General features: G+C 41.0%; 1 protein-coding gene across 1 annotated transcript in view; it reads right to left on the bottom strand.

Annotated features, from left to right (window-relative positions):
* The window catches only part of NECAB1 (N-terminal EF-hand calcium binding protein 1), a gene marked incomplete at its 3' end in the record, with an annotated part of 89,088 nt that overhangs the window by 41,721 nt on the left and 29,582 nt on the right, over positions 1–17,785 (bottom strand). The window contains exons 4-5 of the mRNA XM_082015077.1: positions 14,587–14,612; positions 11,560–11,657 (exon numbers count right to left, since the gene is read on the bottom strand). Coding sequence (XP_081871203.1) covers positions 11,560–11,657; positions 14,587–14,612 — 124 coding nt within the window. The remainder of the gene's footprint in view (positions 1–11,559; positions 11,658–14,586; positions 14,613–17,785) is intronic.

A 17,785-nucleotide genomic window follows, 5' to 3' on the forward strand; every position in this document is an offset into this window, starting at 1 on the left:
TGATAGAGGAAGCTAGGAAAATTACCTTTAGTGCACCTCTAAAGGTATATACGCCACATAATGTTAGTGTTATAAATTATTTAGTCCCAAACAGGATTCCAATTCAAATTTACAATTTATTAAGCGAATAGAGGCAAGCAAACAGCGCTGGGTGCACCAGGAGTCTCTGCTCCACCAAGACGCACGAGGTTCAGTTCCTGTTCCTGGTTTATATCCTGTCCGTTAATACATATTCATGAATGGGTGTGTCTTCTTCGGCGCATGCCCTCTTCTCCTTCTAGAATCTTCCTGACTCTTCCTCAGCGTGATCCTGTTTGCTAATACATATTCATGAATAGGCCTGTTTTCTAATACATATTAATGAACAGGCGTGTCTTCTTCAGCGCATGCCCTCTTCTCCTGCTAGAGTCTTCTCGAATCTTCCTCGGCGTGCGCCCAGGATGACCCCAAACCTTATGCATGCACTTTCTTTACACAATACTATGCGGTCAGTGGTCAAACTGGTTTGAGCTGATATACCAGCAAAGTAGTTTAACTTTCTCCTGTAAAATACCCCTTTTTATGGTGCAGGAGAAATCCATGTACACTTCATCACACGAATCAGATAAACATATTTCACATTAGGAATGTCCTCCAACAGAGGGCAGAGAAATGGTTGACAGATAGTTGACTTTTGAAATATGAAACCATCTTAATGGATTCACCTAATTTGGAATTAGGAGTCACCTCTGCCAGAAGCCCCGCGCAGTTCCTGTTTGGGGAACCCTCAGAAGCAGTAGCGCTACAACACAATTGTTTAGAAGTTATAGAATCCCAGACAAAAGTAAGGCTCGATCTTAGAGATATTGAATTAGAGGGAGGAGAAAAATTGTTTGTAGATGGATCCTCCCGACTAACAGAAGGGAAGAGAAAATCAGGATATGCAATAATTGACAAGGACTTAGAACTTGTGGAATCAGGACCTCTGAGTCCATCATGGTCAGCTCAGGCTTGTGAGCTTTATGCCCTATGTAGGGCCCTGGAATTATTAAAAGGAAAAAGAGGGACCGTATTCACAGATTCCAAATATGCATACGGAGTAGTCCATACTTTTGGAAAAATCTGCGAGGAAAGAGGCTTGATTAACACTCAAGGAAAGAACTTAATACATCAGGAGTTGATAATAAAAATTTTAAAAATGTTAAGAGAACCAAAGGAAATAGCAGTGGTGCATGTGAGGGGACACCAAAAGGGATTAGATTATTGAATTAGAGGAAATAATTTAGCAGATAAGGAGGCTCAGGAAGCAGCCTTGAGGATTGAAACTGTTAAAATTAATCATACACAAACAAGGGAGGACACTGGTGGAAGAGGACAAGAGGAAAAGGAGAAAAAGTTTACCCTGGAGGAACAAGCAAAATTAGAGAAAATAAGAACTAGATTGGAACAAGGGAAATGGACATTGCCTGATGGGCGAGAGATGTTGCCAAAAGCCTACACCAGGCAAATATTAGAACGCTTACACGCGCAAACACATTGGGGTACAAAAGCATTAAGTGATCATTTCCTTAAACAGTTCAGCTGTATTGGAATTTTTGAAATAGCAAGGCAAATTACACAAGGGTGTTTAACGTGTCAAAGGGTAAATAAGGCCGTGTTTTGACAAGTGGCCACGGGAGGAAGAAAACTAGCTTATAGACTGTTTGAAAGGATTCAAGTCGACTTTACTGAATTGTCGAGAATAGGAAGATTGAAATATTTGTTGGTTATAGTAGACCATTTAACACGATGGGTCGAAGCCTATCCTGTAGCAAGAGCAACAGCTCAGACGGTGGTAAAAAATTTATTAGAACACCTAATCCCCAGGTATGGGATAATACAATATATTGATTCTGATCAAGGCACTCACTTTACTTCTAGAATTATAAAATCCTTGTGCCAATCATTAGCTATTAAATGGGAATATCATACTCCATGGCATCCTCAAAGTTCAGGGGTAGTAGAAAGAATGAACCAAACAATAAAACAACAGCTAGCGAAACTAATGGTTGAAACACAGATGTCATGGATTAAATGTTTACCGCTAGCTCTTCTTAACATAAGGACCAAACCACACAGTGAGACTGGATTATCGCCATATGAGGTTTTATATGGCATGCCCTATCTCCAAGGGATGCCCATTAGAAACAATATAGTGGAAGATTATAATATTCGGAAATATATTATCGTTTTAGGAGAAAGGTTGAGAGAACTAAGAGATATAGGAATCATGGCACAAACTCCACCTTTGGGGTTTGCAATCCATCAATTCAAACCAGGGTATAAGGTATTGATCAAAACTTGGAAGGAAGGAACTCTAGCTCCTTCATGGGAAGGACTCTTTGTTGTATTGTTAACTACAGATACTGCCATCCGGACCGCGGAAAAGGGGTGGACACACGCGACTCGAGTAAAAGGACCCATGAAAGACTGGAGAGTTATTTCACAACCTGGAGCTACAAAAATAACATTAAAAAGAGAATGAACTCATGGGAAATGATCACGAATTAAAGGCTATAGCACTGAGCAATTGTCAGGCAGGACTAAGTTTATGTTCACTATGTAAACGATGTTGTATGTTTATAAGAGCTAAGTGTAATCTGTGTAACAAATATATCATTTCCCACGGAGGCAAGCAGGAGCATTTTCTAAATCAAAGCTTAAGTTTCCTCTACATTTGGTGTGGGCGGATCGCTTTTATAGATGATTTCCGGTGGGTGAGATATTATTGCTGTCACCGAAATTAAGGAGTCCGCTTGAAATAGATTGAGGGTGAGACGGCAAGACTGGATAGGGATTTTCAGTCGCAACCAAGCAAGGCCAGTCAAGGACGAGTACCCCTTGTAGCTGACGCCTCCGACCATGAAAACCCTTACCGGACCTCTCCTGATTCTATTTGGACTCACCAACTTAGTGACAAGCAACCCGGATTGCACCGAGTGCATGAGAACCACCCGGCACGGACGAGTAAGTACTAAAACATTAATATACCACACCTATTATGAGTGCAAGGGGAAACAGAACGGGAGTTGTATATACAATGGAACGCAATATTGGAAATGCTTAGTGGGAAATGATACTATTTGTTATAATCCAGAAAATCTTCCTGCTATGTATTGGATTGAACTCAAGACTGGAGGACAATTGGCAAATTGGCAACCAACATTTAGTAAGAAGTTGAATACTAGTGTTATAACAACAAGCTTAGGACAGCCCATTTCAATTATTTTTGATGTTTGTCAAGCAATAGACTGGGAAAAAAGCACCTCATGTGGTGATATCGGGTGGCAACGTTATTATGCAACATTACCCAAGTATATTTGTATGCCTCCCCCGGGTACTCATTGTACACCTGTACTGGACGGTCATCATTGTAACAACGGTTGGGATTGTACCTGCTGGTCTACCAAAAAAGGATGGGGATATGAACAACATTGTGGAGAATTAAAAGCCACAATAACTAATCTCCCTGCTCCACCAAATTGTGGACCAGGGGCGTGCACTTTAGTAAATTTAACAATAGAAAATCCTCAAAAATGGAAAGATAAGAAGATAAAAGAATTTGGAATAAAAATATATGCTAGTGGATATGATCCCGGAGCTCAGATTAAGATGAAAATAAAGGAGGACATACGTGAAAGTAAAGAAAACCAAATTTTGTTCCATTCTTTTTATCATGAGATGGAAACGGGGACCAAATATGAAATCCCAACGGTTGCAAAAAACTTTTTTATAAATTTAGCCAAAAACATAGCTAAATCTTTAAATGTAACTAATTGTTATGTATGTGGTGGAACTAATCAAGGGGAGAGTTGGCCCTGGGAGGCCCAAGAAAGCAACATATCAGACCCTAATGTTTGGAAAAAATCAACTCAGGTTAGGAAACAACAATGGATATTACAAACAAGCATAATAGGAAGAAGCTGTTGGCAAAATGATGGCGGGAATAAACCAGTCGGATATTTAGTATGTGAAAGGGGATATAACTGGAATAGTACTTACCAAAAGTGGGATAAATGGGGCACTGCCCAAGAAATAAGTGGAATTTATGCAAATGGGACCAACGGCACCACTATTAATAAAGGGTGGTCAAGTCCAGAGGGGCAATATTGGATCTGTGGAAAATTTGCGTATACCCGATTACCAAAAAATTGGACCGGAGCATGTGTGTTAGGAACTATTCGGCCAAGCTTTTTCTTATTACCTATAAACCGAGGAGAACGCCTAGGGGTACCGGTATATACAGACGCATTAGAAACTCACAACCGAAGGGAAAAAAGAGAGCTACAAATAGGAAAATGGAAAGATAATGAGTGGCCAACTGAAAGAATAATAGCATATTATGACCCAGCGACATGGGCAGAAGATGGGTCCTGGGGATATAGGACCCCCATTTATATGTTGAATAGAATAATCAGGTTGCAAGCTGTAGTAGAAATAATTGTAAATAAAATGGGTAATGCTCTAGGATTGGTGGCTAAACAAAATACTAAAATGCGTACAGCCCTATATCAAAATAGACTCGCACTAGACTATTTACTAGCACAGGAAGGAGGAGTCTGTGGAAAATTTAATCTCACAAATTGTTGTTTGGAGATAAATGATGAAGGAAAAGCCATCAATGAATTAGTAAGAGAAATGAAAAAAGTAGCCCATGTGCCAGTCCAAACGTGGAATGGAATAAATGTCCAAGGACTATGGACAACATGGGAAAATTTATTCTCAGCAAACTGGGTAACAAAAATCATTATCATTTTGTTAGGATTGTTTGGAGGTGTGTTAATAATACCATGTCGAATTCCTTGTCTTTCGCGAGCTGTAGCTTCTGCGATTAATGGAATGAAATTTACAGCCACTCCAATAGAACCAACACAGAGTGAGAGAAAACATGTTTTAATGTTGGTAAAACATATAGAGGAACCCGAGTTTATATCATCAAACAAACTTTAAATAAATTTTACACAAATCACAGTGGTGAAAAAGAAAACGGGGGATTGTGAGGAATGAGTGATTCGTGTAAAGAAAATCTAGTGAATATAAGCTTGAAGCAAATGTCATTTATATTGCAGAGAAGCGATACTCAGCTTGGGAGAAAGGCCTTTTTGTAGTTAGCCTAGCTTGCAAGAAGCTGAAAAAATCACACGACAACAGTCAACTATTTTAAGAGGACCCTTTAAGGTTTTGAAACTGATACTAGCCGAAACTGAACTAGTTGGAGTTGCACAGCAAGAAACAGTAAGGAAATGGTATGCACAGATAGACCACTACTGTCATACACACCAGACAGAAGAAGGGTTACCTAAGATGCTTCAAATACAGGATCCGTCTTCTGATCACCCAGATCAGGAGCCTCCTCCTTCAGTTATAAAACCTGCTCCTCCCTTTGATTCCCAGCTAAAGAATGAATGGTTCACTGACGCATCCTCTAAAAGAGAGGGTAAGGTATAGAAGTACCGAGCAGTAGCACTACACATTGATTCAGGGAACAAGATAGTGACAGAAGGGGAGGGAAGTGCTCAGGTAGGAGAGTTGATAGCAGTTTGGAGTGTGATAAAACGAGAAGCAGAAAACAAAGAACCATATGCTGTATTCAAGGGATGTACTGAATGGATCCCATTTTGGGAACAAAACCTATGGGAAGTTAATCGGATACCGGTGCGGCAGCGAGAAAAATGGGAAGAAATTCTAAACATTGCTAAACAGAAATCTCTTCTAGTAGGAGGAGATCATTCTTCCCACCTTTTGAACAATCAAGTAGATTCACTAACCCGGTTGGCCACATTAGCAGTGGAAGGGGAAGGGGAAAAATGGAAACATCTGTTGGAATGGTGTCCTGGTTTCAGCCAGGATAGAGCTGGTTTTCTTAACAGAAGCCAGTGTGAGACTGTGTTTTGGATTTGGGATGAGGAACTGTTGATAATGTGCTGATGTTTTGGGTTGTTGCTGAGCAGTCAAGGACAGTCCAGCTTCTCGTGCTGGCCTGCCAGCGAGCAGGCTGGGGGTGCACGGGGAGCTGGGAGGGGACACAGCCGGGACAGCTGACCCAGGCTGGCCAAAGAGATATTCCCTACCATACGACGTCATGCCCAGTACATAAACTGGAGTTGGCCGGGGGGCAGAAATCGCTGCTCGGGGACGGGCTGTTGATCACTGGGTGGTGAGCAATCACTGTATTGGGCATCACTTGTTCTTATACATTCCTTTGTTGGTATTATCATTGTTGTTTCCTTCTTTCTTTCTGTCCTATTAAACCGTGTTTATCTCAACCCACAAGGTTTTTTTCCTAATTCTCTCCCCCGTCCCACTGCGGGAGGGGGAGTGAGCAAGCGGCTGCGTGGTGCTTAGTTGCCGGCTGGGGCTAAACCACGACAAATGGTTACATGTTAAATGAGGACATTCTGGAAGTAAAGACCTTTATAAAGAGACAATTAACAGGGGATGGTCTGTGACCAGGGAGCTATGCAACACTGTCACCTCAGCATGTGGCCTATACTGTACACGATTAGGGGAACATAACCCTCTCAAGGGTCAACTCCTGCACTTAAGGGACGACAAGGGACTGTGGGATACTTCGCAAGTAGACTACATCGGTCCTTTTTGTCTCTCAGAAGGAAAGGTATTGGTAGGAGTTGAGATAATTTCTGGACTAACTCAAGCTGAAGCCATCCCACGAGCAACAGGAGAATATACAGTGAACAGTCTGAAATCATGGTTTACCTGTTTTCCTAAACCCAGAGTTATCCAATCAGACAATGGTAGTCACTTTACTGCCAGGGTGGTCCAAGAGTGAGCACGAGATGAAGGGATACGGTCGATTTTCCAAACCCCATATCACCCTCAGGCAAATGGTATTGTAGAATGTACTAATGGACTCCTTAAACCCTGAGACCACATGACCCCGAATGGGCACGATGAGTATCTGATGCAGTAACTAAAGGCAATGGATGCTGGGCAGTAAAAGGTTGCCCCAGACTCACAGCTTTTTACCCTAATCCCCCATCCCTCTTACCTGGGACTAAGGAGAATAAGAACCTGAGGAATTCATTGTATTATCCAGGACAACCAGTTTTAGTGAATTTACCCACTGTGGGACAAGTACCTCTAGTACTGAAAGCTCAAAAAAACCTGTATGCATGGGTAGTCACGGATGCCCATGGGAAAGATCATAGAATCCATACTAGATGGATCATTCCAGTCTTTAACCAGTTTGAAGTCGAGCCCAGTTGCTTTATCTGATCTCTTGCAGGTGGAATCCTGAGATCAAGAGAAGAAAGGAAAAGGACACTGGGGAAGAAGATTTGTCTTATGTCAAGCTGGAGTGTCCTCAAGGGATACTATCTTTTGTAGTTATAATAGTTATTTTTATTGTATTTGTAATTGTGTGTTATGATCATAATTAACCTTATTGTTGAAAACACAACAGCTAAAAATGGCATTTTTAACCTGTGTTAGAAAGATATGCCTTGGTTTAATATGTTTATATGTGTTATGGCCAATCTATTGCCAGATTCAGGAACACATCCGAGGTAAAAATAAGCTAACTTTATCAGTCCAAGCCACCCATGGTTTGGAGGATAACTTAGTTTTAACCTTGATAAAGGGGCTTGCGAGTGCCCTCAATGAATCTAGTATTACTGCTTGCTTGCTTTTGCCTAAATGTGTAGAAGATCCCCTTCTGATGGGTATTCTTCCTACAGACATAACAGGAAGTTTATTACGACTGTGGAATACCCGGGTATCATTGAAATAGTGAACCCTTATTACTCAGATAGAAGGCGAGTTTCTGTACAAATTAATCAGCCATTTAATATTTCTACCATTGATAGCACAACCTGTACATGTTATGAAAAAGGCTTGAACGTAACTTTTACCTGCAATCAGATCATATGGGGAACATCCGATTTGTGACCCTGGGGATGAGCAACTAACATCCTAAAGTATAATCAACCCATAAATACAACTTGTTGTATACAATGGAATAGAGGACACGATTGTCCCAAGAAAAAAAAAACCAATAATGATTGTGTCTGGTTCGGGTTAGATGGACAAGGTTTTACGCCATTCGAACCAGGATTCTCTTTTGGCTCAGTATCAAACAAGTCAGCATTGTGGTTCTGCCAAAATGTAATAAATTGCTCTAACTGGAAACATTATGATTGGGTCAGATATTATTGGCCAGTTTATATCACCTTAAAAATGGGCTGTTTGTGTTGAAATCATAGTATATCATATAAATCAGTGAGTGCAGATTTTGCACCTCGCAATGACTGTCATGTTGCCTCTGGTGACGCTCCAGCTGGTTTGATCTGGGCCTGTAACAATGGTAATATGTACACTTCTTTATGGGCGGGACTACCTGAACTTCAATGTACTTTGGGTCTCCTGACATTATGTCCCATATGGAAGCGAACCCCTATTTGACCCCATTGGACAACCCGCATGAAGGGGGCGAAAGTGACACTGGACGGAGAGGTAGAGAGGTGGCAAGACCCAGGGGCCACCACCTGCATAGCCTGGAGAATGGAAGGATTCTGGGGATTTGGGAGTGCTACCATGCGGACATGATTATGGTTAAGTAGGTTAGCTTATCAAGTAGAAAAACTAGCTAATACTACTGAAACTAGTGTACAGCTGCTTAATCAGCAATTGCAAGCTACATCGAAAATGGCTTTTCAAAACCGCATGGCACTAGACTTAATGTTGGTGTATCAAAATGGTCTTTGTGGTTATTTGAACCTCTCTAATACTGATTGTTGTGTTTATATCCCTAATGTTACACTGGACCTTAATGTCCAACTAGAGAAGATACAACAAGTAGCAAAGTACACCTGTGAGCACCAAGAATCAATGAGTATTAGCTGGCTTTCAAAGGTATTTAGTTGGTTTGGATTTTCACTGGTTGGATCCAAAGTTTGATACAATTTGTGATGATGTTTATTGTAATTGTAATTATCATAGGTGTAGCAATATCTTGTATAAAGTCAACTATAATGAAAGCTGTTAACATACGAATGGTTCGGCTAACTAAATATACCCCCTTATAGAAAGATGAGGAAGACTTAAATCGATGTCCTTAAATCTGAAATAGCAATTCAAGATCAGATGGACTCATGGGGTGGGGAGAGGTGAATATAGCAAATGTTATTGATAATTTGTATTGGAATTGAAAGAAGAGAACCGTAAGGCGGGAAAAATCCATGACGAGAGAGTACCCGGGCCCAAACCACACATGCACTCCATGTTGGAGGCGTGGAAATCTATTTTTCTTGCTGTGTATGCAGACCTCAACTCCAGCGAGCCAGGTAGCGTGGCCATCAGCCCCTGCACTGACCACGAGGGCCGCAACCAACAACCACGGCCGGCTTTGTATCGCTAGAACCCCAAGAACAACTCAGAAAAGGTACTTTTCCGTCATAACAGAAACACCATTTGTGAACTGTACTGCCAGAAGAATCACAAGAGAGGACAAAATGGCCGAGTTCTATATAAACGAGACACTTTATTTTGGGGCATTAATCTTGTTAACTATTGCTGTAATTATTCTTTTGATATATGTGTTTACCTTATGACTATCATTGTGGACAATAACCTCCTGTTTCTAATCCCCCAGAGCCGTAAAACAAGTTCTCAAACTCAGCCTGGAACATGTTTTGGTTTTGTAAAATCTGTTAAATTTAGATATGTTATAGTTATACAAAGATGTTGTTAAGTAGTTGAACCAGTTAAGTAGTTGTAGCTACTGTGTGCATGTATTGTCACTTCCACCCTTTTATTTCCTTATTCTGTCCCTTCTAATACCTTCATATCACCCCTGTGGACGAGGACCACAACAACTTCAGGAGGCGGTACCAGCCGATGTTTAAGCCACGACGTGGTGTGGCAGACCGACGCACGGACTTTGTCTTAAGCATTTCGTGGTACGGAGGCCTGCAGAGCAGAGACGGCGCAGGCACAGTGGTAAATAAATACGGCACTTGATGAGGGCACCTGACAACCAGCGACCCCCCCCCGGCATGCGAGACACGATGCCGTCGTCGAACGTGTGAGACCGGTGAGATGTGCCATTTCTCCAGGCAACCGGAGTGAAAAGGTGGGACTGAAGAGTATCAAAGGCGGGACTAAAGAGTATCAAAGGCGGGACTGAAGAGTATCGAAGGCGGTGCTCACAGTGGCTGGGAGGACCCCCGCCACCAAGGAACAACGAGAGTCAAGAGGAGCAGCAGGACGCTGCTGGATCCACGGGTGGTGAGACCTTCTTTCTTTGTCTCTTTTCTCTCTCTCTCTCTCTCTCTCTCTCTTTCTCTCTCTCCTCCTCTCTTTGTCAAATTGTGAAAGACGTGTTGCACGGGACTTGTCCGTCTAGTTGGACTGTTTGGTTAGAGTAGTTGCCATTGAGTTATTCCATGGAACCTCCTGCCCTGCATTTTTGTACTATTAAATTGTTAAATTGGTTGGCTGGTGTCGTTTCACCTTAATTCAGTCCAGGGGGATCACGAACTTGGTCGTTGGTCCCAAGGGGAGGGAGGTCATCCTAAATGGCTCCTTTCGGGCCGTGACACAGGTCTGAACATAGGAGCAGGTACAACCATAATGAATTGAGTGCCAAGTGGATCAGCCACCTAGCGTGTCCTGCAGCACAGCTACATCCCCCATCGGATGGATGGAAAAACAGAGCTTCTCCTCCTGAGAAACGTCTCCTACCTCCGGGGTGAATAGCCCCTTGCTGCACTAGTAGGCAACAGCCCTAACACCTCCTCTTTGCTAACTCAGTGTTGTTTTTGTTTAAAATTCCTGAAATGGAAATGAAGTCTTGTTCTTGGTCAGGATGTTTCACTCAACCCAAATTTCTATCTCTTCTGTTGTTACTATCAGAAATACTTTCAAGTAATCTACACCAACCAGTTTTATTTTGGGAGTAAGTAGTTGGGATGCACAGATGCTACCTACAGGTTAGTTTTATAATCATGAGGGTACGAGGGTTCAGCTTCAGGGAACACAGGGAGAGATATTACAGCCCTTTAAAATCTTTTTAAACTATCCCGGAACTGATATTTAACATGAACAAAATATGACTCCCCAGTCTGTCTCCAGGTGACTCTTGCCTACCTAATTTAATGGTAGTCATTAATATAGTTTAAGTCATTAGCATCTTTTACTAACATGTTTTCTATTTCAAAATCGTGGATTATTTTTTCAAATTCGGACTATTTGCAAATGTTGATATGCTGATAATTCTTAGCCACATTTGGCATGGGACATAGAACCCTCTCTTGGTACAACAATATGAAGAACATTCTTCAGATCATTCGCAAAGACAATTTTGGTTATAGCCAAACTGTAATACTTTGCAGACAGAGCTTTACGGCTTTGATACTCATCCATTTTGAGAAGCCATTTCCTATTAGACTTTTGCTACAGATATGTATGTGTGGAAAAACTTAAATACAAATTAGTAACTTTATCTAGATAAGAAAAATACCGGATACATGTTCAAATAAATAAGATATACAACGTAAAGAAAATGTCACAATTTTTACTTACTTTCTTTGTTTTGTCCATTGCCTTCAGTATTGTTATGTTTAAGTCTTCCAAGACAGATAGAACATTTTCGTACTCTCCTAAGTGCTGGGAAAAATATTCTAAAAGAAGAAGAAAACCCACGTCACCTATTCATGAGCTGAAAAAACAATTTTTCATTATATGGAAATTTTATCAAGTCTGAATTCCGTTATGTTATTATTAGCGATCTAACTATATAAAATGAACAAGAATTACAGTGAAAGGGATGATTTTATTTTTAAATTCTGTATTATTTCCCTCAAAATCATTCCTAGAGTAGTTCAAATACCAAAATCATTGTTTCAAAATATTTCCTTTCAATAAATGAGTTGCCAAATTGACAAAAATTTAAAATACCAGTTTGCGAGATGAAACAGACCTATTTTCAAAATATTTACATTTTCTTTCTAAACTGGATTTCCAGTTTAATCATCTACTTTAGAGTTACTAGCAGGAAATGAAGTTTTCATGTGTATGATTACATTGATGCCTGATTACATTTACACATTTTCGTGTGTAAATCTGATTACATTGATACAAAAATGAATAATTCTGGTAAAGCCCTTAGAGGAGATAAGATCAATTGGGGGCTATCGTCGAGGACAGCTGAGACCGGTTGTTTCTCTCTGAGAAGCAAAGAGACCATGAGTTGGCCAGTGTCCTGATTTCGGCTGGGATAGAGCTGATTTTCTTCCTAGTAGCTGGTATAGTGCTGTGTTTCGGATTTCGGATGAGAACAGTGTTGATAACACGCGGATGTTTTCAGTTGTTGCTAAGTAGTTGTAGTGCTTATACTCAGCCAAGGACTTTTCAGCTTCCCATGCTCTGCCAGCGGGGATGGGCACGAGAAGCCGGGAGGCGGCACAGCTGGGATAGCTCAGCCCAAGTGACCAAAGGGATATTCCATACCATACGGAGCTGGCCAGTGGGGGCAGGAATCGCTGCTCAGGGACAGGCTATTGATCACCAGGTGCTGTGCAATTGTTGCATTGTGCATCACTTGTTTTTGTTTATTCCTTTATCAGTAATACTATTATTTCCTCTTTCTTTGCTGTCCTATTAAACTGTTTATCTCAACCCACAAGTTTTTTTTCTGATTCTCCCCCCCATCCCACCTAGTCAGGGCGGGGGGAGGCAAGCGAGTGGCTACGTGGTGTTTAGTTGCTAGCTGGGGCTAAACCACGACAACCAGATAAGATTCTAGTCCCAGGTACTGTGACTATATTTTCAACAGCTATGATGCACGCAAAATACTTTTCACAGAAATCATGGAAATAACATTAGTTGCAGTATGTCCTTGCATAGCTGCTCGAAGCAAAGGACGTTTTAACAGAAAAAGCTGATGTAAAATCGGGGAGCATAGCTCAGTCAGAGGAGGCAGTCAGATTTCCCACCTGGGAAATCATGACCTGAGTTCCCTTTCGGTCAATGCAGCAAAATACAATTGATGGAGGCATAGGAAGGAAAAAGTGTGAAAAAGAAAGAAGGAAAATGTTATTAAAGCTAAAGACTGTGTTTGACAAGGCATTTAGACATCAGATCATAGGAAGAGCGTGAAAAGCATCTAAATGGCAGACGGGAAGAACAAGATTAGAATAGGAGCTTTTTGAAATAATAACAATACTTCAAGGCTTTTAAGAGATCAGCATGAGTTTCCCAGGGGAGCCATGAAAGCATAAAGATCCAGGAGCACTGCGACATAACCTGGTATTGTTGAGAGGTTGAATGAAATGATTTAGAATGAAAACATATTGTGAATTAGTATTCTGGAAGTGAAGATTCATTTCTGAGGAGAACCGAGATAACTCAGAAAGAGTGGTCTAATCACTAGCTTAAACGTGTGTTGAGTAAACTCAGTACCAGATTCACAGATGAGAAACGCTCTAGTGACAATGTATGAAAGATTTAAAAGGCAGATGAAGCAGCCCATATTTGATCAAAACAGACAGCAGATAGAGCCAGTGCCAGGCTGAGACCCCCCTCGGCCCCCCGGCCAGCCTGAGGGGGCTAACAGGGTACGCCTGTAAGCCTCCACCACACCACCACCAGCAGTAAATCCCTTGTGGAACAAACACACCTGCCTTCCTTGGCCAGTTTTACATAATTCTGTTCTGGTTCTCAACCAGTAGAAGTCTTCATAGCCCAACTCACTTGAGCTGAGTCACTTGTCATATATTCATAAGCCACAGGCTGAGGTGCTTCTCAGTGGGTTCTTGGCTGTGGGTAGAGTTACCTTGTGGGTGAGTGAATGACTGGCATTCAACTTGGCAGTATCTTTAGCCTTTATAGGTCTTCAATATTGTTGACCATTGGAAAATTTATGAAGCTACCATCTTTCCCTCAGAAACAAGCTGTTTTTGACAAGTTTAACTGTTTTTTTTGACATTTTGTGGGAGAACTTGCAAGAATTTTCTGTGAATTCTTTTCTGCACTCCTAAATCAGCTGCTGTAAGTTAAGATGGAGAACAAGCAGGATTTTGGGGAAATTATTTGAAGCCCAGAATGGGGTACAGAAATGGGTAACTGGCCCAAATTCTAGGCCTTCCAGGCATTTTTGTGATGAAGGATGATAGAATTTGTGAAACTGCTGTTCTCACTGGCTCAAGTTGGGGTACTAATATGACAATCTCTTTCAAAACTGCCAAAGCACTCATACCTCTGAGAGTGATGCACTAACTAGAAAAAGTATCTCACAAGAAAGGGAAATACAATAAAAGTTATCTATCTATCTTTATAGATATATATAACAGAACAGATCTCGAAGCTCAGAGAATGTGAAGTATTGATTGGGAAAAATATTTTCCAAGTAATTTTTGCATTTAATGGATGACAGAGCCTGAAAAGGTTATAATCCAGGAATTTTTCCCAGGAAAATTTTCCTTTCAATGGAAATTATTTTCTGTTTGAGCTACAAAAGTTAAACAGAAAAAAAATTATATCACACAGTGTGTTCATTTGCACAGGGCTACTGCAGGCGTAGATTAAGTTCTTGTTTAAAACAGAACTTACCACAGAGCTCTTCTGTGTCAAGATTGCTGGAAAGATAAAAGTATAGAAGGTTAGTGTTTTTTGTTGAATTGGTAAATAGTAGGACTCAAAGATTAGTCTGACTGGGACATGAAGTCTCTCCTGCCCAGGAGATGTGAGTGCCTGGCCCTTGCTGGCCTTGCTCCGCTGCCTTAGAGAGGCTTGTCCTAAGCCAAAGGCTGTAGCTGTGCTGCAGCTTTTCTGAAGCTTGCTGCAAGTGCAGCCTCCCTTCTCCATCATGTGCCCACCAGCACCTTCCTACTTACCGACAGCCCTCCTTGTAGTTCCTCACCCAGCCTTTGTGCATCATGGTGCAGAGTCACTGCTCCTCAGGCTTTACTCATTTGGTCCCAGTGCTGACAGAAATCCATCTAAACACCAGAAATGGTTTTTCCCCCATCCCCACCTTTCTGCCTGTACTCCTCTTCTGTGGTTGTCATGCTGGAAAAAACAATAATTTTCTCCCATTTGCTCCATGGCAGAGACAGTACAGTAGGAGGATAAAACCAAACATAACACATTAGCACGTGTAATTTCTAAGACTTTCTAGCCATACAAAACTGTTTCGTCGGTACTAACTTCAGCAAAATTAATGATGTGAAAAGGATAGCTATATTGCCATATTCCCATGCCAACATTACATAAATACAGAAATGTATGCAAGTATTTTACACAATTCAGAACTGTTCATTTCAAACAGATTTCAGCTTGATCAACTCTTAAGCGGTATTTTCTCTCCTAAGCAGTATTTTCTCTCCGAGGCTTTAATAGTCAAAAGAAAAAACAGTTGACCTACAGCTCAGTTCTGAAAGTTAGCATATTGACTTTCTTTCAAGAAGAAACTGATTATTAAAGAAACTTAAAAGCATGAATGTCCTTTTTGAATCTTGCTGAGGGGTGAATATTGAATAGCTGATTGCACTAAGGATTTTTTCACTTACCTTTTTAATGGGATATTTTATTGACCTTTTAATAAAATGATGACAATGTATTATCTTAAAGCCACTTTCACCAGTGCTGACTTCCATACATCTGGCTTTTATTTCATGAGGGAGAGAAACAGACAGAAATTGCAGGATCCTGGGTTGTCACAAACTTGCATACTCAGGGCTATTAAAAACTTCTGGACACATTTAATTGATGATGTAAATGAGGTTTTCCCACAATTTTTATTAACTAAAGGTGACCTTATCTGCATTTGAACCGGCCAAATTGGATGGCTGCAAATGAGTCTTGTATCTGATTGTTCCAATGACCTTGGAGGCAGGTATAATGAAATTCATAGTCTATAAGAACAGCTGCTGAAGCTGAGAAACTTAAGTGACTTGTGACTCCTTAAGGCTGTTTACCACAAACCACTATGGCATCAATCATCAAATGTGTCTGATGAACCACTTCTACAGTTCAGCAGTCATTTTTGGAACAGTCCAGATGTTCACTCCTTGAGTGCAAACTGAGACCCTGAAAGCTGGAAAAATTGCCTGGATCAAAAAGCAGTGACAGAATATGATGATGTTTAATGACAGCAGTTTGCTGTTATCATGCCTACTCTTTGTTCATTGTCCCTGCATTTTCTGCCCCTTTGCATCATCTGCCCTAATGCTTTCTCTTTGTAAAAGACATTTCTGCGTTTCTTAATGTACGGCTTGATAGCTGTGTTTAAAACAGCCTTTCACATTGTTAGCCAGTCAAAGTCATGCTCTCTTTTCAAATTTTGTTTTAAAATCCATCCTGTTCTTCTGCAGTATCCTCATCAGTGTGGTAGTAATATAGTAAGGGAGTGGCTCAGAGGCTTTCAGCGTTGCAGTCATCAGAACACCGCTGTTAATCCTATTGACAGAAGTGATGCAGCTGCGGTGAGTAAAAATGGAAAAGTATTTGGGTGCGGAGTTCATTTTCAGTTAGAACTGAGCACCTGAATAATGAGAAAATTATTGTCCAAAGTGATTTGTGCAGTGGCTTTCAGGAAGCCTGTGACAGAAATGACATAAAGAGCGTGGATTTCACTCCAGCATACTCATAATATTTCTCTCTCTATTATAAATACCCTCTGAGGCTCCATTGTTCTTGGCATCCTATTTGAAGGGGATGCTGTTCTAGGCAGGAAAACTATAATTTTGTGTCATTGATTATTTCATTCTCTCAGAAATAATAACGTGCTGCTTCAAACACAGTTGTTTGAAAATCTTTTTCTGTATACAAGCAATTCTGAGCTCCCTGTAGGATGATGCTACAGAAGCAGTTAAAGAAGTCTGGAGCGTATTTAATAGTACAGGAGTAAGGTACACACCAGAGGGCTGTTTCTGCAGCTCAGTCCTCAGGTTTATAGGGAGGACCTGTTCATCATTTCAGTGGGTATGTGTGCCAAGGATGCTTCTGCTTAAACCTATAATCTGGCAATGCTGAACAAGTTATTTGCAATATTTTCTGGATGACTCGCATCCAGGAGCCAGCACTCCATTCGTGATAAGCACCCAAAGCACAGGGTGCAGCCAAATGCATTCTCGTCATGTCAGCACAATAATTTTTTAAACTTCTGCTCTCAATTTGCTTCCTGACTACTAAATGCAGTCCTTTTACATGTCTGACTTTGTGTCTAAAATGTTCCCTACCTAATAACATGAGCTAATTTTAAAGCACTATTGCAAATATTCCATTGAGCAATCCTGATCGCTGCGAAGCTGATCATATCTGTTGCTCAGTGACAGAAACATAAGCAATGATCTTGAATGATCTGTGGCAAAAGTGCCTATTTGTGGTACCTCTGGAGGTGGCCAAAATGTAGGAGTGCAAAGCAGCTGTGATCATGCTCTTGTTCTGCCCACCACAGTCAGCTGTGGACAGGGGCCAGCCAGGGAGAAGGGAAGGTTAAAGCTATTCCATCCATCCACTGGTGTTTATTGACTGATCCACAGCCCCATCCATTGACCTGGCACATACCATTCTCTGGGACGAAAGGGACCTCTAGACAAAGGTACGAGCAGAAGATCTGGACATATTCCCTGGACCTCAAGAAGAGGCAATGACATCTCTTCAGTACAGGAATTATATATAAAGTATGGAGTCTTGGCATCTAAAGCAGTTATTTTATTGAAGAATACAATACTATGTCAAAGACTTTATGAACTAATTTATTTTAGGAAATTCATTGTCATGAATAACAGCTGGAGAAGGATAACTT

This window comes from Phaethon aethereus, assembly GCF_964289735.1.
Source record: "Phaethon aethereus genome assembly, chromosome: 2".
NCBI lineage: Eukaryota > Metazoa > Chordata > Aves > Phaethontiformes > Phaethontidae > Phaethon > Phaethon aethereus.